Raw genomic sequence first — 21,315 nt, 5'->3', positions numbered from 1 at the left:
AGGGCAGTGAGTACATTTCTTGTGATATCTTACACCCTCATTTTCCTTTCCCTTCCCTAGATCATGTAGGCATATATACAATACCCAGTATACCAAAATCATATACAGTAGCCACATGGCGTACGCCAAAGGAAATTCACCCAGAACTTTAAATATAACGTCAACAATAGAGTTTGCTTATCCTTGTCTTATATGATCATACATACATAGCTGTTGAGCTATTGTGATCCACTGAGAGAACTATTTTAGACCTTTTTATGTTTAGTAGTTGTTTGGTTTTAGATACATAATGTAAGGTCGCTGACCCAAACCTGTTGAAATACCATTTGACAAGGAGTTTTTTGTTTCGCAGACCTGGTCTCTGCTGTCTCCCTCCCCCCGCCCCCCCAACAGTCATATATCAAGGAGACCATGCCCCTTTGTTCTCTGTGTTCTAGGCTTGTCTCGCTCAACATTATTTGTTCAAGTTCCAACCATTTCACTGGGAATACCAATATTTTATCATTTCTAATCGCTATGTTGTATTCCATTGTGTATAGGTACCATATTTTTTTGATCCATTCATCTGTAGAGGGGCATCTGGGTTGTTTCCATATTTTGGCTGTTGTGAATTGTGCAGCAATAAACATGGATGTGCAGATGTCTTTTTGATATCCTGAGACCTGTTGTTCAGGATAGATGCTTAGGAGTGGTATGGCTGGGTCATAGGGTTGGTCGATGTTGAGCTTTTTGAGGAACCTCCATACTGTTCTCCAAAGTGGTTGTACTACTTTGCACTCCCACCAACAGTGGAGAAGGGTTCCTCTTTCCCCACATCCCCTCCAGCATTTGTTGTTGCCTGAGTTCAGAGTGTAGGCCATTCTAACTGGAGTGAGGTGGTATCTCAGGGTTGTTTTTATTTACATTTCCTCATATGTTTCTTTGCCATTTTTATCTCTTTTCATGTGAGGTCTCTGTTTAGCTCCTTTGCCCATTTAATAATTGGTTTACTGGGCTTGGGTTTTTTGAGTTCTCTGTAGATGACGGATATTAGGCCTGTCTGTTGCTGTGCTGAAGATCCTTTCCTATATGGTTGGCTGTCTTTCTAGTTTGGTGGCTATGTCTAGCTGTGCAGAAACTTTTTTTTTTTCAAATTTTTATTATCAAACTGATATACAGAGAGGTTACAGTTTCATACATTAGGCATTGGATACATTACTTGTACTGTTTGTTACCTCGTCCCTCATGCAGAAACTTTTTATTTTGTAGTAGTCCCATTTGTCGAGTCTCTCTCCTATCTGTTGTGCCCCTGGGACTCTATTCAGGAAGTTCCTTCCTGTGCCTAAAGTTCTAGCATCTTTGCTACTCTGCTTTCCTACTACTGGTTTCAAGGATTCAGGTATGATGTTGAGGTCCTTGATCCATTTTGAGTTGATCTTGGTGCATGGTGATAGGCTAGGGTCTACTTTGAGTTTTCTACATATCGCTGCCCAGTTTTCCCAGCACCAGTAGTTGAAGAGGCTATGTTTTTTCCATTGTATGTCTTTAGCTCCTTTGTCAAATATCAGCTGACTGTAAGAGTGTGGTTTTATTTCTGGGTCTTCAATTCTATTCCATTGGTCCTCAGGTCTGTTTTTATACCAATACCAGGCTGTTTTTGTTATGATGGCTCTATAATAGAGCGTGAAGTCTGGTATTTGTGATACCTCCTGCACTGCTTTTTTTGCCTAGAATTGCTTTGGCTATTCTAGGTCGTTTGCTGTTCCATATGAATTTATGGGTTGCTTTCTCTATTTCAGTGAAGAATGTAACTGGGATCTTGATGGGGATTGCATTGAATTTGTATAACAATTTGGGCAATATGGCCATTTTCACTATATTGATTCTGCCTACCCATGAGCATGGGAGGTCTTTCCATCTCCTTGTGTCTTCTTTGATTTCCCTTTTTAGATTTTTATATTTCTCATTAAATAGGTCCTTCACGTCTTTAGTTAGGTTGATCCCTAAGTAATTTGTTCTTTTTTTAGCTATTGTAAATGGCATTATTTCCATAATTTCCTTTTCTGCTTGTACATTGCTGGTACAGAAAAGCTGCTGATTTTTGTGGATTGATTTTGTATCCTACTACTTTGCCAAAATGGTTTATTAGATGTAGGAGTTTGGGGACTGAGTTTTTTGGGTCCTTCAGATATAAGATCATGTCATCTCTTAATAGGGTTAGTTTGATTTCTTCTTTGCCAATATGGATCCCTTTGATGCCTTATTGCTATGGCTAGGGATTCCAGCACTATGTTGAAAAGAAGTGGGGAGAGTGGGCATCCTTGTCTTGTTCCTGAGTTTAGGGGGAATGGTTTTACTTTCTCCCCATTTAATATGATATTAGCAGTTGGTCTGTTGTATATGGCTTTTATTGTTTTAAAGAATGTTCCCTCTATTCATGTTCTCTCCAGGGCTTTTAACATGTATGGGTGTTATATTTTGTCAAAGGCTTTTTGGGCATCGGCTGAGATGATGATATGGTTTTTGGTCTTAGCTCTGTTAATGTGATGAATTACGTTTATTGATTTACAGATGTTGAACCATCCTTGTGTCTGTGGGATGAAGCCTACTTGATCATGATGTATAATTTTCTTGATCAGTTTCTGGATCCTGATAGCTAATTTTTGGTGAGGAGCTTTGTGTCGTGTTCATTAGTGATATTGGTCTGTAGTTCTCTTTTTTTGTTGGGTCTTTGCCTGGTTTGAGGGTGAGTATAATATTAGCTTCATAGAATGAGTTTGGGATTTCTCCCTCTGTTTCTATTTCACGGAAGAGTTCGAGGAGTATTGGTATTAGCTCCTCACTAAAGGTTTTATAGAATTCATTGGTGAATCCATCCGGGCCTGGGCTTTTCTTTGTTGGGAGGCTCTTGATTACTTCCTGTATCTCACTGTAAGTTATTGGTTTATTTAGTTGATTTATTTCTTCTTGATTCAGTTTGGGCAGTTTATACTTCTCTAAGAATTGATCCATTTCTGTAAAATTATCGTTCTTTAGTGAGTAGAGGTTCTGGAAATAGTTCCTTATGATTGTTTGTGTATTTGTTGTAATATTTCCGGTGGAGTCCCTGATTTTACGGATATGAGTCTCTTCTCTTCTTTTTTTTTTGTAAGTCTTGCAAGGAGTCTGTCAATTTTATTTTCTCAAAGAACCAGCTTTTAGTTTTATTTATTAGTTGAATGGTCTTTCTATTTTCAATCAGATTTATCTCTTCTTTAATCTTTGTGATCTCTCTCCTCCTAGTCGTTTTAGATTCAATTTTTTCTTGTTTCTCCAGACATTTTAGCTGCATCCTGAGGTTATTCGCCTGATCTGATTCCATTCTTTTAATGTGTGCACTGAGGGAAATGATCTTGCCCCACAGCACTGCCTTAGCTGTATCCCATAGGTTTCTTGTGATGTATTTTCATTGTTGTTGTGGCTTATGAATTCGTTAATTTCATCCTTAATTTGCTCTGTGACCCAAGTGTTAGATAACAGTGAGGGGTTTAGTCTCCAAGTATTTGTGTAGCCTCTGTGGTATCCTTTGTTATTGAGGGTTACCTTGATTCCACTGTGATCAGATAAGATACATGGGATAACGTCAATACTCTTGTATTTGCTAAGGTTCTTTGTGTGGACTATGACATGATCTGTTTTGGAGTATGTTCCATGGGCTGCTGAGAAGAATGTGTATTGGGTCTCTGTAGGGTGAAAAACTGTACAGATCTATCAGATCCATGTGGGATATGGTGTTACTTAGGTCTTCGGCTCCCTTGCTAATCCTCTGTGTGTTGGATCTGTCTTTTGGAGAGAGTGGAGTATTAAAGTCTCCCACTATGATTGTGTTTGGGTCTATCTTGTTCTGTAGTTCTGAGAGAATTTGTTTGACATATTTAGGGCCTCTTTTGTTCGGTGAGTATAAATTTATCACCATGATATCTGGATTCTGGATTTTTCCTTGTATTAAAATGTAGTGCCCTTCTTTATCTTTTTGAACTGATTTTAATGAGAAGTCCAGCTTGTCTGAAATCAGGATGGCTACCCCTGCCATTTTGATAGGTGCATTTGCTTGGAAGATCTTGCTCCATCCTTTAATTCGGAGCCTGTTTTTGTCCCTTGCTGTAAGATGGGTCTCTTGAAGACAACAGATAGCAACTTTTTGTTTACGGATCCTCTCTGTCAGTCTGCTCCTCTTTATTGGAGAATTTATACCACTTATATTCAAAGAGATCATGGATAAGTGTGGGGTTTTTTTCCCTTCCATTTTCCTGTTAGGCTGTGTTTCTTCTCCCTTCTTTCTTGCCTTTATTGAGCTGCTCTTCCTGTTGGGCTCTGGCTATTGTAGTTTCTGTTTCTGTCTGGGGGTCCTGTACGTTTTCTGCTGGGTGGGGTTCCCCTCTTAGAATTTGCTATAAGGTTGGTTTTTTATTCACATAATCCTTTAGTTCCTCTTTGCTATGGAAAGATCTGATTTTTCCCTCGAAGGTGAATTCTAATTTTGCTGGGTATCTAATTCTGGGTTGGCAGTTGTTGGCCTGGAGGACTTGGAGGAGGACTTGAATTGTGTCAGTCCTCATATCTTAACCTCCTAAGAAGCTAGGATTAGAGAGGCATGATCCACTTGCATTCAACTTGCTTTATTCTTTTTTTATCAGTTGTTTTAATAAATATTTTACATGATCAGAGCTTGCTTTATTCTTAACATCAATTGCTCAGTTATTAAGAAGGTCGAAAATAGCCTCTGAAAATCTCACTTGTCAATATAGTTTGTTCTGTGACTTATTCAGAAGCAACTCCCTCTTAGGAGAAAAAATACATTGAAAAGAGATATTTCCTTTTTCAGCCTTCTCCCTAGTCCCCTGCCCTCTTTCTTATTTTGTCAGCCGTATTTTCCTTAGTCGTGCAAACCCTTCATCATTAGTAACGTTGACTTATTAGCCTTCCTTATTCTAGCACTTGTGACCTTGATACCCCTTGAGATTCTTTTGATTGTTTTGTTTCTTTGTTTGTTTAAACAAACAAAGAGTTGCTCAAGCAACTCTTTGAATTTATATATATATATATATATATATATATATAATTTTTATTTATTTTTTTTTTTTTTTGCCAGTCCTGGGCCTTGGACTCAGGGCCTGAGCATTGTCCCTGGCTTCTTTTAGCTCAAGGCTATCACTCTGCCACTTGAGTCACAGCGCCACTTCTGGCCATTTTCCGTATATGTGGTGCTGGGGAATCGAACCCAGGGCTTCAAGTATATGAGGCAAGCACTCTTGCCACTAGGCCATATCCCCAGCCCCACTCTTTGAATTTATAATTCTGGTTAGAATCAAGCAAAAGGATACAGAAAAGGGACCTTCAGGCACCAATTATCATTAAATGTAACACAAGATCAACAGGCCAGAGAGTATATAGCTTTCATTGTATTAGGTGAAACAGGAGGCAAAGCTCAAATAAGAATGTTCTATTAAAGGACCTCTGTCCTCTGACTGGGTGGAGGTATGAAAGGTAAAAGAGTCCCTTCTAAGTTTTCATGTGTTACCTGCAGGTTGTTCCTGGGCTAAGTGCCTTACATTTTTCCCTAGAAATTTTATTTCTCCTTTTTTTTTCCTTTTAAATCAACTAGAATTGCCATTTGGTTTGCCTTTTTTATTGTTTTTCTTTTTGTTATTATAAAAGTAATGTACAGAGGGGTTACAGTTATATAACTCAGGTTATAAGTACATTTCTTTATGGACAGTGTGACTCCTTCCCTTGTTCTCTCCCAGTTTTTCCCTCCCGTCCACCCACAAGCGTATAGTTCATTTTCCACATAGTGTCTAGTGGGTACCACTGTTGCATTTGTTCACCTTTTGTCCCTCCATTTCTGTGCCTCCCTTACCCTCCCATAGACAAGTAAATGAACAAACAAGACAGAAATAAGAGGGGCTGGGGATATGGCCTAGTGGCAAGAGTGCTTGCCTTGTATACATGAGGCCCTGGGTTCAATTCCCCAGCACCACATAAACAGAAAATTGCCAGAAGTGGCGCTGTGGCTCAAGTAGCAGAGTGCTAGCTTTGAGCAAAAAGAAGCCAGGGACAGTGCTCAGGCCCCAGGACTGGCAAAAAAAAAAAAGAGGAGAAAGCACGAACAACAAAGAAAAATGCTTTTGTTTCTATTGGAGTTTATTTCAGTAAATATTACTTTATATGATCATTTTGTTTTTCTATGTGCTTATGTTTGCTGGTTTTATTCTCCCCCCTCAAAGACCTTGACTGAGGCAGGCTATGAGAGATATAACAGGGTGATGTGTGAGCATAAAGGGTGTCCATTCCCATGGCATTCCAGCTCTTTGTACCCTGGTTCTGGCAAACACAGGCAGATTCTCTTTGGCCCAGTTCTTTTCTTGCCTTTGGCCAGTTTCTCAAGTGACCACCTGCCAGCAGAATTTGTCTGTTCAGAGGATACTGGTGCAGCTGACACCGTGTGGCACACACAGTGCACGTCTGGGGATGCCATTCTGTAGCTCATAATCTGATGAATTCAGATTTGCTGAGAGGATCAAAAATCCAGTAGCCAGAATAGATTTGTCTAAGCCAAGAGCTGTTCCCCAGCCTAACCCACACCAGGGCCAAGGGGCAGGCTGAGGGTGCCTATGTGCTTATTAACAGCCTGCATTGGACATGCTATGTGTTTTCTCTGAAATGCATGGGTGGATTCCACTGAATTCTTTGTTTCCATTGGTGTTTGTTTCCACTAAGTGAGCCCTAACCTTTGTGTAAGAAAGGTGTTCTTTTCCTGTAATGCTACTGGAAGCATATTCCTGTGCCCAGCTGTGCTGAAGTTCTCCCCAATGGCTGCTGGGTAATGGTGATTTGTGTCTCTTTTTGCTCCTTATAAGTGAAAAGCTCACAGATGAAAACTTTTGGGTCTACTTGTTGTTTGGTCTTATTCCTGTCCCCTTTTCTTTTCTTTTCTTTTCTTTTTTCTTTATTTTCCAGTCCTGGAGCTTGAATTCAGAGCCTGGATGCTGTCCCTGAGCTTTGTACTCCACCACAACCCCACTTTCTGGCTTCTTGTGGTTAATTGGAGATGAGAGTCTCAAACTTCCATCCTCAGATCTCAACCTCCTGAGCTCCTGAGTAGCTAGGATTACAGGTGTGAGCCACCAGTGCTTGGCCTCTTATTTTTTTCTTCACTCTTTTTTTTGTTTTTTCTTGTCAGTCATGGGGCCTGAACTTAGTGTTTAGGTGCTTTCCCTGAGCTTTTGTACTCAAGGCTAGTGCTCTACCACTTTGTGCCACAACTCTACTTCTGGTCTTTCGGTAGCTGATTGGAGATGAGAGTCTCATGGACTTTCCTGCCTGGGCTGACTTTGAACCACGATCCTCAGATCTCAGCCTCCTGAGTAGCTAGGATTACAGACATGAGCCACCAGCTCCCAGCATATCTTTTCTTCCCCTCCCCTCTTTTGCCAGTCCTGGGGCTTGTACTCTGGGCCTGGGCACTGTCCCTGAGCTTTTTGCTGAAGGCTAGCACTGTACCACTTGAGGCATGGCACTACTTCCAACTTTTCTGTTTATGTAGTACCGAGGAATTGAACCCAGGCCTTCATGCATGCTCGGCAAGCACTCTACCACTAAGCCACAATCACAGCCCTTTTTTCTAATTTTTTTTAAAAGGCAGACTCTTAACTATGTAGTCCAGATTGGCCTGAAACTCTGTCTTCCTGCCTTGGCCTATTGAATTCTGGTTCCTCTTATGTGTACCACCACACACTCATTCTGTCCAGATAGCTGGATTTAGAGATGGCAGACTTCAGAGAGCATCTGACCTCTTTTTGGCCCTTGATGCATCTGACCTAGGGTAATGGAACTAATGGTATGCTGCCTCACAGAGAGGCTAAGGCTGTTTAAACATAAGAACATAGCCAGGCATGGTGGTATACCTATAGTCCCAGCCACTTGGGAGGTTGACATGAAAAGATCACTTGAACCTAGAAGTAAATGACCAGCTCAATCAACACAGTGAGATTCTATCTCCAAAATAGTTAATACTTGCTGTGTTGTGGCTAGATGCATTGGTTCATACCTATAATTTCAATTGCTTGGGAGGTAGAGATCAGGTGATCACAGTTCAAGGACGAGTAGGGCAAAAACTGAGATGCTATCTTAATAAATTAGGCATGGTGGTGTGTGCCTGTTTCCAGCTATAAGGGACAGATACAGGTATGTGTATGAAGCCAGCCCAGGACAAGATTCTGCTAAAAGACAAAATAACAGATAAAAGACTAGGGGGTTGGTTCAAATGGTAGAACATCTGCCTAGCAAGCAAGAGAACCTGAAATCAAATTCCCAGTACTTAAAAAAAATCCTTTTTTTCCAGATACAGCAGAAATAGTATTACACTACCATTTCATGCCTGACTTGGTTTTGGTTTTGGTTTTTGCCAGTCCTAGGGCTTGAACTCAGGGCCTGGACACTATCTATCCCTGGACTTCTTTTTCTCAAGGGTAGCACTCTACCTACCACTTGAGCCACAGCACGACTTCTGGCTTTTTCTGTTTATGTGGTACTGAGGAATCAAACTCAGGGCTTCGTGCATGTTAGGCAAGCACTCTACCACTAAGCCACATTCCCAGCCCCTCGTGTGTGGCTTTGGCAATGTTTTTCAGGAATCCTGTGAGTCCTAGTGTGCAGGGTGGGTGAGAGTGAGCAAGTGGGTGGGTTAGAATGAGAGGGTGAGAGAACAAGAGGAGCTAGGAGTGGCCAGTGTTTCCTTTGAAAAAAACTAAGCTTGTTGCACATGTTCAAAATTCATGAGAGTCAGCAAAGCTGTGCTTTTTTAGCCAGTGGTATTTAGTCCTCATCATAGCCTCAGAAGAAACCCCTAAGAATTGGTCAATGTAGAGATACAAAGTGTAACAGTACAGTTATGCCTGTGCTTGAGTATATGAAGGCAGGCCACCTGGCATCCTGGGAGAGCAAGAATGAGCTCCCTGCTCTGGGTGGAATGATAAAGGACTGGAGAGTAGTGCTGTGGGAGCTAGTGCAGTCAGCAGTGGGTTTGGGTGGCCTGGGAAAAACACTTTGTAATGGAACCAGTGCCTGTATTATGTACTTGATACCACTAAAATGTGATACCCATCATGTACTACTGACAGGTATTAAGTGATCACATCCAAGTTAATGAAAAACTTGGTTGATGTTTGCTCTCTTGTCTTTCAGGAAATAAAGAAATTCATTAAGGGGGTTTCTGAAAAGATCAAGAAAACCAGAGATAAATATGGCATCAATGATAACGGCACGACAGAGGTACCAGTATGCCCAGACCTGTTAGGACACAGGTTTTGCCAACACAGTTGGCCCTAACTGTGCTCTCGCCTTTTGTCCCTCCAGCCCCGAGTGTTGTACCAGTTGGACCGGATCACTCCCACCCAAATAGAGAAGTTTCTGGAGACCTGTAGAGACAAGTACATGAGGTAGGGGTGCTAACTCTCATAGGCCTCTGGTGTCCTTCCTGCTTCCTCCCCATAGGCCCAGAACCACAGCTCACCACCAGGTTTGGAGGTGTGTCACCTCTTACATAGTGGGTTGCCGGCTTGATGCTCCCGGATGTGCAAGTCACTGCAAAGAAACTTGACAAATATCCTCCACAAAGACACTTAGCATACATGACAGGTGCCATATGCACGGCCCACCTGCAGCACTTGTGATAGGAGACCCTGTAGAACTTCTGCACACAATGGATGCTGGGCCTGTTACATCACATGCTGACCATGCAGAATTCCATCGCATCCTTAGACCCCCCATTCCAAGCCTGTGCCAGCTTCTTCCAGCATGATCACCTGGTCCATTGCTAAGTCCTTCCTGATGGCAGTGCATCTGGTTTCTGTTGGAAGGCAATAATAGAAGCCCATCTCTAGCACTCTATGACTAGACATTTCTTTGTATGCTGTGTCCTCATCTATGCCTTTTCCTTCTAGGGCACAAATGGAGCCAGGCTCCGCAGTGGGTGCGCTCTGTGCCCAGAGCATTGGCGAGCCAGGCACCCAGATGACCCTGAAGACTTTCCACTTTGCAGGTGTAGCCTCCATGAACATCACCCTGGGCGTGCCCCGGATCAAAGAGATCATCAACGCCTCCAAGGCCATCAGGTGCCTGTCTCCTAAGCATCCTATGAGTGCTTACCCCAGGGCATGCTTTTTATTATTGCAATAGTTTTTTAAAAGCAAGCTGAGGGCTGGAAATATGGCTTAGCTAGTGATAGAGTGCTTGCCTCGTATACATGAAGCCCCAGGTTCGATTCCTCAGCACCACATAAACAGAAAAGGCCAGAAGTGGCGCTATGGCTCAAGTGGTAGATTGCTAGCCTTGAGCAAAAAGAAGCCAGGGGGGCTGGGAATATGGCCTAGTGGCAAGAGTGCTTGCCTTGTATACATGAGGCCCTGGGTTCGATTCCCCAGCACCACATATACAGAAAACGGCCAGAAGTGGCTCTGTGGCTCAAGTGGCAGAGTGCTAGCCTTGAGCAAAAAGAAGCCAGGGACAGTGCTCAGGCCCTGAGTTCAAGGCCCAGGACTGGCCAAAAAAAAAAGAAGCCAGGGGCAGTGCTCAGTCCCTGAGGTCAGGCCCCAGGACTGCCAAATCAAATAAAAAGCAACCTGGATGCTGGTGGCTCATGCCTGTAATCCTAGCTACTTAGGAGGCTGGGATCTGATGATCACAGTTCAAAACTGACCTGGGCAGAAAAGTCCATGTGACTCCAGTTAACCACCAGGAAACCAGAAGTGACACTGTGGCTTAAAGTGGCAGAGCACTAGCCTTGAGCAAAAGAGCTCAGAGACAGTTCCCAAGCCCCCAGTTCAAGCCCTACAACCAATCAAAAAAAAAAAAGAGTCCCTCAGGTCAAAGCTATGTGAAGTCAAAATAAAAGCAGTGTTTTTTTTATGATCACAAGTCACTTGAAAGAGAGAAAAATACTTTTTTTTAAAAGACTTGGAAAACTAGAGCAGTGTGTCAGTAGAGATTTTATTCCAGCTTTAGTAAGCCCAGTTAATGGTTCTGTCACATCACAGGGCCAGACTCCATGATCCCTAGTGATTTTCTACTATTTGTGGGTGATCTGAGACTAAAGGAAGTAGATGTTGCATTGCCTTTGATGACAGAAATCATGATTACCTAGGATATATAAGTCTAACGAAGAACAATGAGTGGCATTAAGTAAAAACGAAGAGTGACCGGGCATCTAGAGTGCAGGCAATGCCTGCCTCTGACCAGAAGAGCAGAATCAGCATGGGAGGGAGTTCAGGGGAGGGGCGGGGCTGAGAACTGGTGCTCCATGGAGCAGGTGTTTGGGGAGAGCCTTGGAGGAAGTTGAAATGCACCAAGGGTCAGTTTACTCAGAGAACAGAATTAAAGTCACTGCTGCATGGAGACCAGAGGAGGAGGTAGGACTCCCTTTGTGTCTGGAAGGATTTTCTGAAAGTCTTTTCATTTACCAATGGAGTGGGTGGCCTGGGGAGATGCAAAAAAAAAAAAAGAAAAGCAGGGTAAATGAAGCCTTTGTAGCAAGCCTGTAACCCCGTAAATGCTCAACAAATTGCAGGTACTAATACATGACGGTTGCAAATCGCATTCAGCTTTAACAAAGCAGTGCTCTGCAAACAAGCCCCTTCCTGGTGCAGTAATGTATTCTCCTCCTCGCAGCACTCCAATTATCACAGCACAGCTAGACAAGGATGACGATGCGGATTACGCCCGCCTCGTGAAAGGCAGAATTGAGAAAACCCTCCTGGGGGAGGTAAGAATCCCTCTGGACAACAAGAAAATGAGAGCATCAGCCTCAGGGGCCAGTGGGGGAGGGGGGCCCAAAGCGGCTGCAGGGGGTTGAACAGTCCTAGAGGGGCTGGGCGGGGCCCTCGGGAAGGGATAGGCTGGCTAACACTCTGCTCTTTGGACACCACAGATTTCAGAGTATATTGAGGAAGTATTTCTTCCCGATGACTGCTTTATTCTCATCAAGCTTTCCCTGGAACGGATCAGACTTCTGAGACTGGAAGTGAGTCACACAATTGACTGTGTGGAGGCTGTCATCCTGTCCCAAGACAGGCGTGACCCACAAGGGCCAAAGCTAAGCAGGCAGAGAACGCCATGCGGAGGCTTCACTGGGTCTCTGTTGTTTGTAATCCTGATGCATGCCCCACCCCATACTCTTTCTGAGCTGACTCAGCACAGACTCAACCCATCTGAGGATGCACAGGACACTAGTGGACATTGTGCAGACCAGAATGCTGGCTCACTGCGGCATGGTATCAGGACAGTTGGTCTTTTTGTCCCTCTGCCCAGTGTCTGGAAGCCCCAGGGCTGCAATGCCTGACTCACCCGTGGCTCCCTGGCACTATGGCTGGCTGGCCGCTTGGTTTAGTGAATGTTTGTAGGCAAAGGTTTATATCAGCATGGCTGTGTGTGTGTGTGTGTGTGTGTGTGTGTGTGTGTGTGTGTGTGTGTTGGTACAGCGGCTTGAATTCAGGGCTTGGCTGCTGTTCTTCGCATTTTCACTCAAAGCTGTTCTGCCACTTGGGACACAGCTCCATTTTTACTTTTTGGTGATTAGTTGGAGGTAATGATGGACTTCCCCTGCTTGAACTGGCTTTGAACTTCAGTCCTCAGCTCTCAGCCTCCTGCGTAGCTACAATTATAGGCATGACCCACTGGCTCCTGAACTTGTTTTTTTGTTTTTTAAGGTAAACAGAGCAAGTTATTTGAAAGTGAAAAGAGAGCTGAGGAAGGAAAGTAGCAAAATTCTACTTTCCTCTTTGTTGTGTTTGTTTTGGCAGGATTAGATTTAAACTGGAGAGCTCATAAGTGCTCTACTATTTGAGCCACACTCCCTGGCCCTTTTGCTTTAGTTATTTTTTAAATGGGATCTCAATTTTGCTCAGGCCAGTCTGAACTGCAATTCTTCTGTTTATACTTCCCTCATAACCACGATGGCAGATGCATGCCACTATTCTCAGCTTTTCCTGTTGCCTTCAGGGTCTCATAAATGCCTTTTGCCTGGGCTGGCCTCAAACCAGAATCATCCTAATATCATTCTCCTGAGTAGCTAGGATTACAGGCATAAGCCACCTTGCCCAGACTAAGCTATCTTCTTATACTAGTATTTGTGGGTGCATAACAGTGAGACAGGCTGCAGATGGAGTGGTGCAGACTGCAGCCTGAGTGACTGACACCTTCCTCTTCTCTGATAGTTAAGCCTATGTGTCAGCCACACCCAAGTGTCACATTCATATAGTGTCTAACACTTTGCGACTCTTCCATCCTGTCTCCTGATACCTGTTCTGTAGCTCTTACAGGTCTGAGATGGAGCCGAATTATGGGTCAAGAATAGAGCTCTTATTACAGTGTTTTTCTAGCCCACATGAGATCCTCCATTTATCCTCATCACTGCTAGAGCTAAGTTATATCCAGGAGTGTAGCACACAAGCAGCTAGTGGTATCAGATGTGGGGGGGGCGGGGGAGACAGGGCTCCATGGAAGCTTTTAAATCATTGTGCCCCCCAGCCTCCCCAGAGTTAAACTGGGGAGTACATGTCTTGCCATGAATTGAGCATGAATTTTCCATGGGGCAAATGTTCATGCTTGGGGTGAAAATGGCCTTTTCCTGTGACTGAAGCACAGATATTCATAGATTGTAAGTAGGTCGTATCTCTGCAGAGGGTTATGAGGTCTAAGAATTACTGAAAGGCTTCTAGGAGCAGTCATGAAAGGCAGGTGGTGGGAGCACTGGGAACAGAAGTCTATAAGCAGTTGGTGATGCTGGCTGCCACCTGGCAGGTGAACGCCGAGACAGTGCGCTACTCCATCTGCACATCCAAGCTGCGCGTGAAGCCGGGCGACGTGGCTGTCCATGGGGAGGCTGTGGTGTGTGTCACCCCCAGAGAGAACAGCAAGAGCTCCATGTACTACGTGCTGCAGTTCCTGAAGGAGGACCTCCCCAAGGTGAGGCAGAGTTGCTTCTCATGGCAAAGCCTGGGTAAGGAGGGCCTGAAGACTTGAGGACGGTGAGAACAAGGACATGGCCCTGATTTCTTTGCTTTTCTTTGCTTTCTTTTTTGGCTAGTCCTGGAGCTTGAACTCAGGGCCTGGGCACTATTCTTAGCTTTGGGGCTCAAGTCTAGTGCTCTACCACTTTGAGCCACAGCTCTATTTCTGGATTTTTGGTGGTTAATTGGTCTTTCCTTCCCTGGTTGACTTTGAACTGTGACCATCAAATCTCAGCCTCCTGAGTAGGATTCTAAATGTGAGCTGCCACTGTGGCTTCACATGCTTCTGGTTGGTGGGGCTAGGGTGCTTCAGGCTCTCAGGCCCGTGTGTTTCCAAGTCCAGGTGGTGGTGCAGGGCATCCCAGAGGTGTCCAGAGCTGTCATCCACATCGACGAGCAGAGCGGGAAGGAAAAGTACAAACTCTTGGTGGAAGGCGATAACCTGCGAGCAGTCATGGCCACCCATGGTGTGAAGGGCACCCGGACCACCTCTAATAACACCTATGAGGTACTATGAAGCCCAGAGCGCACTCCAGCGTAGGCTGTCTCCCCAGTGCCACCCACAGGCCCTCAGCCGATTCCCAGTACACTGCCTTTGCCCAGAACAGGTCTCCACTAAGAGTTGTATAGCTACTTCTGAGAAACGAGGCCGGGTCTGGTTTGAGCTTGCCAGGTAGAAGAGGAAGTAGACAGAAGCTGCGTGAGCAGCAGAGAGCCCACTCCCACTCATCCCTCATTCTCTAGGTAGAGAAAACACTGGGCATCGAGGCTGCCCGGACCACCATCATCAATGAAATCCAGTACACGATGATCAACCATGGCATGAGCATCGACCGCAGGCACGTGATGCTACTCTCCGACCTGATGACCTACAAGGTTCGTGGGCAGGGAGGTCCCAGTGTGTCTTGGAGACTGGAAATCCACTGTCAGGGAAACACAGCCATGGAGCTACAGATACGCTGACTCGAGGGCTGCTCTGATAGAAAATAAGATGTCACCATCATGCAAAAGCCAAAAGGCGAGTGTTCTGGTAAAACCCCAATATGAGCATTGCAGCATCGTGGGAAACTCGCACCCAAGAAAGAACTGAAACATGGCATTTGTCCTTGTCCTTACATAAAGCTAACCACTGCCCAAAGTCCCAGAATTCCCATTTGCAAGACTAAGGGTGCTGGGGTTAGTTGCCTTTCCACCCCCCACCCCCCTGCCCCAAGATGCATTTGTGAGCTAGCTGCCAGTGGCTCAAGCCTGTAATCCTAGCTACTCAAGAGGCTGAAATCTGAAAATCACAGTTGAAAGCCAGCATGGGTAAGAATAGTCCAAGAAACTCTATTTCTAATTAACTCCACCGCCCCCCCCCAAAAAAAAAGCCAAAATTGAAGTTATGGCTCAAGTTGGAGCTTTTTTGCTCTGACAGTGCCCAGGTCCTGAATTCAAGCCCCAGGACCAGTTCAAAATAAAAAAAAAAAATGCATTGGCGTTAGCAATTGTGAAGGGAAGCCAGTTTTCACGATCCTCCCTGGACTAGCTTGTACAGAAGGACATGGAGGAAGCATGTGAGGGAGCCAGGTGTGAGCTCAGTGAGGGAGCACATGCATTGCATATGTGAGGCCCTGGGTTCCATCCCCACCACCAAGTGAGGGCAGTGGCAGCTCGGAGGAAAGGCTGTCAGAATCAAGTCTTCATATCCAGTCTCTTTTTGTACTGGTACTGGGGCTTGAACCCAGGGTCTTGTACTCTCCCTTAGCTTTTCTTCAAGGCTGGTTCTCTACCATTTGAGTCACAGCTCCACTTGTAACACAGGGGTCCTGAGATTACGGGTGTACACCAGTGGAGCCTGGCTCCAGTCTTTTTTATTTTTTTCTTTTAATCTAAGGCCAGAACTTGAACTCAATACCTGACACTTTAGCTCATTAGCTAGCCCTCTACTATGAACCATGCCTCCAACTCCATAATCCTGGGTCTTGAACTCAGCCTCATGCTTTCACTACTTTTTTGCTCAAACTGGTGCTCTACCACTTGAGCCATGCCTCCAGTTCTGACTTTTGCCACTCCTCCAATTCTGACCTATGTGTAACTGAGTTTATCTACTTGGGCTGGCTTTGACTCTCATTCCTCAGATCTCAGACTCCTGAGTGGCTAGGACTCCAAGCCTGAGCCACTAGCGCAGGTCTCCAAACTCCAGGGCTCCTGCCGCCACCTCCTGAGTACCTACCTACCACTGTGTTTGTCCTCTTCTGACAGCGTAACATAAACATTCAGCCATGTTTTTATAACTATTCTTCTTTTCATGATAGAAGTGCCTAAATTGAACAGTATTCTTTCTTTAGTTCCCAGCACTTTGATAAAGAAGAAACATTCCCCTTCTTAAGTTAGACTGTGAATTCTGAGTTCTACAGCTTCGAGGTGCCAGGTACCCAGCTCTGTGCCACTGCACAGGCCTTCAGGCATGACTAGAATAGCAGTTTCCTGAGTTCTTGCTACTTCTGAGCTGGGGGTGCATGGTGCCTTGGTCTTCTCTGCATGGCTCAGGACACCCATGCCCATCTCTCCTGACAGGGTGAAGTCCTGGGCATCACTAGGTTTGGCCTGGCCAAGATGAAGGAGAGCGTGCTGATGCTGGCCTCCTTTGAGAAGACGGCTGACCATCTCTTTGACGCAGCCTACTTTGGACAGAAGGACTCGGTGTGCGGTAGGTTGATGTTTCTAGGAGCCACATCAAAGTACTTTATTTCTTACAGGTCATCTGTGGCTGGGACTTCTTCAGGGGTGAGCAAGCTAAACAGACAGGGGGTCCTCCTTAAGAACCAAGTCATGAGTCACAGGATTGGGACTGCTGGATCTTCATCTCCAGGGTCTGATTGTGGCACCCTTGCTGTCATTTCTCCTCCTCTTATACTCTTGTGTGGAGTTGTCAGATAAGGGCTAGGCTGGTAAGACCTTGTTCCAAGTGCACACCCATTTTTTGCCCCCAAAATGATACCTTTCTTATTGTTCCCTGACATGTCCTCTTCAGTGTGGGACAGGCGCACAAAATCCTACACATTTTTTTCTTCTACCAGGGACACTAGAGGGTGTAGGTTTACATGCAGGCCATTTGAAGAAGGAAAGCTAATGAAGGCTTAGGTTTTTTGTTTTTAAAAAAAAAGAAAGAAAGAAAAGGACACTAGAAGTGGGGTATAACCTGGCACGCAAGACCAAGAGGCCCTGGGTTCAATCCAGGGTGAAAGGAAGAAAAGAGACTGGAGGAGACAGGAGGGAAGTGCAGTGGGAATGGGCAAAACACCTAGGACAGCACCCAGCCCTGCTGCCAGAAATCCAAGCCAAGGCTACTGCCCTGCGGTGCCTGCCTGCTGCCCTGCCATGCCTGACCTCTGTGTGCCTCTGACAAAGCCACCCTGCCCACCCCACTTTGAGGTTTCCCCTCCTCCCGGTCCTTTCACACATAGTGACCCGTGTTGGCCCTCACTGCATGCTGTGTCTAGTTTGCACGTTGGCCTCTGGTTTCATGTTAGCATGGGACATAGTCACTTTCTTGCTCTTGCCATTTATAAAAGCTGCACTGGCGCAGGGCAAGGCACCTGCATGCCTATGCGCCCTCCTTCCCAGGGCTCTAGGCCTGGATGCAGAGAATCCTGGCCCCCCTCCCCTCCCTGAGCACAGATAGAGATATCTGCTGTGCTTCCCAGGGCACTGCCAGGTACTCACTGCCACCCCAGGTTTCCTTCCTTCTAGAACCCTATGCTAACAGGGAAGTTGGAAGCTGGGTGGCAGGCTCATGAGAATCAGTCAGTGTCCCTACAGGCTTAGCAGAGTTTCTTCCTATCTTTTTTTTTTGGTCAATCCTGGTCCTGGGGCTTGAACTGGGGCTGGGCACTGTTCCTGAGCTCTTCAGCTCAAGGCTAGTGCTCTACCACTTAAGCCACAGGTCTACTTCTGGTTTTCTGGTGGCTAATTGGAGATAAGAGTCTCACAGACTTTTCCTGTCCAGGCTGTCTTTGAGCTGTGATCCTCAGATCTCAGCATCCTGAGTAGCTAAGATTACAGGCATGAGCCACAAATGCCCTTGGCTAAGTAGAGTTTCTTAAGACAGAGCCAATAGGCTGCTGTGGGCTCCAATGGGGGAAAGGCAGCTGGACTGACTCTGCATGTTGTAACTGCAGTCCCCTGGGGCACAGAAGGCCCTGTCCCCGTCTAGGAGCACAGTGCTTCACGGTCAGATGGGAAGGAAGGAGATTAGCCAAGTTCACCAGTTAATGTGCCAAGGAGCTGGGCCTCGTCCCGGCCTTCCGGCACTGAGGCAGTCATCTTTCCTGCCCCACTGCGTCCCCTTCTTCCTCTCCGTGTGAAGGCCACCCCCATGTGAAGGCACTCCCTGAGCCTTGTTCTGGTTGCTTGCAGGGGTGTCAGAGTGCATCATCATGGGAATCCCCATGAACATCGGCACTGGCCTCTTCAAGCTGCTCCACAAGGCCAACAGGGACCCAGAGCCTCCCAGGAGACCCCTGATCTTCGACACAAATGAGTTCCACATCCCCCTTGTCACATAGTCCAGGAGAAGAGGAGACCATACCCGACCTCCACCTCTTGTCCTGTCTACAGCTGGAAGATGGTTCTGCCCCCACCACGCCAGTGGCTGGAGATCCTGGAGTCCCACGGTGCCGCTCCATATAGGGAGCAACTCATGCCTGCCGCCGCCTGCACCACAGTTTGGGAAAACTGGGGCTTTGATTGTTATCTGCCTAATGGCTGGCCTAGCCAGGCATCCTTGCCATCCCAACATGCTGTGTACCCTCCAGCAGCTCCCAGCCTCACACGAGTGAGGACATGTTCCTGGGTTTCCACTCCTCACTTGTGACATACTCATGTAAATATTGTTATTGCTATTTATTTACTTCATTTGAGAGATGTGGAGTTGTCATTATTTCATTTTACTCTTGAAAGCAAGAAGCTATAGAAACCAAAAAAGGCAACATCTCAGCATCACTAGAAAATATGGTTAAGCAAATAGGACTGTCTTGAAACAGTAACTAAGCTAGGACAAGATCATGCAGTCCAAACTGCTCCAAAATATCTTCTATCAACACTCAGCCACCTGTTGCTAGCCTCTTCCTCTGGCAGTAGGAAACCCCTTGGGACGAGAACCAAACCGCTTCTCCCTAGCCTGAAGAAGCCAGCTGGAGTTGGTGGGGACAGGATGCCTGGAGTCTGGCATCCACAGAGATGATGTACAACCAGTCCAGTTTGCCTGTGCTGCCTTGGGCTGGCAACCACACACCTCTCAAGGTGTTCACATGTCTGACCTGCCTTCCAGGGCTGCAGATTACAAAGGCTGGAACAGAACTGGAGACCTGAAAAGTACCTAGAGGCAGTGGTAGGAGAGAGCACTACTGGGCACAGGCAGCACCAAGACACTGAGCTGGCAACCTTGAAGAGTAGGTCTCCAGCCAGGTGTCTGGCTCATACTTACAGGCCTAACTACTCAGAAAGTTGAGATCTGAGGATCTCCATTCAAAGCCAGCCCAAGCAGAAACTTGATCACACTTTGATCTCCACTTAACTACCTAACTGCAAGTGGAGCTATGGCTCAACTGGTAGAGTGCTAGCCTTGAGCAGAAGCAGCTCAGGGACAGCGCCCAGGCCCTTAGTTCAAGCCCCAGGACTGGCACACAGAAAAAATGTTCCCAGTGTCATTAGAGAGCAGATCTCAGGACTAGGAGGAAAACAGGAGTGGGTATGCCACAAAGGCCCCTATTAAATCTCTTCTGCCCGGTGATTGCGCCATTGCTTGGGGGTTGTCAGGGTTAGGAAAGAATTGAAAGCCCATCTCCCCCTTGCTCTTGGAGACAATCGCTCTTTGTGCTGAATTTGCTCTGTGATGTTGGCCCAGGGCCAGGGAGCAATGGAAATGGCACAGCGGCCCTCGCACAGGAGTGCGTTCGGCAGGGCCTGACTCCCATCCCCTGCCCCCAGATGGCTCTGCTCTTCTGGCTCTCCCTCCCTGTGGAGCCCCAGGTCCAGCCGTGGGGTTCAACCCTACTTTTTGGCTCTGTGCACTTGAGGTCTACTTCTGTCATGGCATAGCCCCCTGATGGTCATGGCGCTAGGAGAAACTGCCACGCTAACATTGTTGAGTGAGGAGATGGATCTGAGTGATTCAAGAGACAGATGGGGCAAGGAGAAAAGCAGACAAGGCAGGAAGGTTGAAACAATATTTCACACAACTGTACTTTCATCCTTTGTTGACCCCCTTTGTTCATCCCTGGTTGACCCCCTAAGCCAAGTTAATGTGAAGCAGTCAGGGATTGGATCTAGGGGTGGGGTGGGGTGTGAGTGCTTTCTCTTCATATCCATGTGTTCTGATGAGCAGCTCTTGGCCTGAGGGGGTTTTGTTTTTGTTTTGGCCAAGACTCAGGTTGAGAGATTGTTTTTCTCAAAAATGTTGCTGTCTCAGGGCTGGGAATATGGCCTAGTGGCAAGATGAAGCCCTGGGTTCACTTGCCCAGCACCACACATACAGAAAATGGCCAGAAGTGGCGCTGTGGCTCAATTGGCAGAGTGTGCTAGCCTTGAGCAAAAAGAAGCCAGGGTCAGTGCTCAGACCCTGAGACCAAGCCCCAGGACTGGCATAAATAAATAAATAGATAGATAGATAAATAAATTAAATAAATAAATATATTGCCATCTCTTGGCAGGCCTCTGTATTTTGTCTACTACAACACAAAGAAAAAAAATATTTTTTTTTTTTTTTTTTTGGCCAGGCCTGGGCCTTGGACTCAGGGCCTGAGCACTGTCCCTGGCTTCTTCCCGCTCAAGGCTAGCACTCTGCCACTTGAGCCACAGCGCCGCTTCTGGCCAGTTTTCTGTATATGTGGTGCTGGGGAATCGAACCTAGGGCCTCGTGTATCCGAGGCAGGCACTCTTGCCACTAGGCTATATCCCCAGCCCGCAAAGAAAATTTTAGTGTGTGGAACTATAGCAGTCATCCTTGTGGGTTGTGAGGTGGACAATGGGTTCCTGTGAGGTCTAACTCCTGGAAAAAGGAGCAGCCCCTGCCACAATCTTCCTGGTTTGGAGAGCAGCTGTGAGCACCTCAGCCCAGCACAGACACTGCCCTCTGTGGCCACAGTAGCCACAGCAGGAAGCAATGGAAGGTCTCCAGAGCCCATAAGGAGGAAGAGCCACCTGGCCAAGACCAGCTTAGCGGTTCTTCCACTCAGTACTTGCTGTTGGAGGTATTAAAGGTGTAGCAGTAAATCCAACAGGCCAGTCAAATGTGGATATGAGTTCA

The 21,315-nt window shown here is 46.1% G+C and overlaps 1 protein-coding gene across 2 annotated transcripts in view; it reads left to right on the top strand.

The window, feature by feature from the left end:
• The window catches only part of Polr3a (RNA polymerase III subunit A), a 52,513-nt gene extending 32,918 nt beyond the window's left edge, over window positions 1-19,595 (top strand). For both annotated transcript variants that reach the window (XM_048339131.1, XM_048339129.1), the window contains 10 exons: window positions 9,205-9,291; window positions 9,376-9,458; window positions 9,963-10,133; window positions 11,686-11,779; window positions 11,945-12,037; window positions 13,816-13,980; window positions 14,368-14,532; window positions 14,769-14,900; window positions 16,584-16,716; window positions 18,426-19,595. In XM_048339131.1, the coding sequence (XP_048195088.1) occupies window positions 9,205-9,291; window positions 9,376-9,458; window positions 9,963-10,133; window positions 11,686-11,779; window positions 11,945-12,037; window positions 13,816-13,980; window positions 14,368-14,532; window positions 14,769-14,900; window positions 16,584-16,716; window positions 18,426-18,574 (1,272 nt within the window). In that variant the 3' untranslated portion in view covers window positions 18,575-19,595. The remainder of the gene's footprint in view (window positions 1-9,204; window positions 9,292-9,375; window positions 9,459-9,962; window positions 10,134-11,685; window positions 11,780-11,944; window positions 12,038-13,815; window positions 13,981-14,367; window positions 14,533-14,768; window positions 14,901-16,583; window positions 16,717-18,425) is intronic.
• The last annotated feature ends 1,720 nt before the right edge of the window (window positions 19,596-21,315 follow it).

This window comes from Perognathus longimembris, chromosome 2, assembly GCF_023159225.1.
Source record: "Perognathus longimembris pacificus isolate PPM17 chromosome 2, ASM2315922v1, whole genome shotgun sequence".
Lineage (NCBI taxonomy): Eukaryota > Metazoa > Chordata > Mammalia > Rodentia > Heteromyidae > Perognathus > Perognathus longimembris.
The sequence above is the reverse complement of the archived record's forward strand: the minus strand, read 5'-3'. Positions and strand labels throughout refer to the sequence as shown.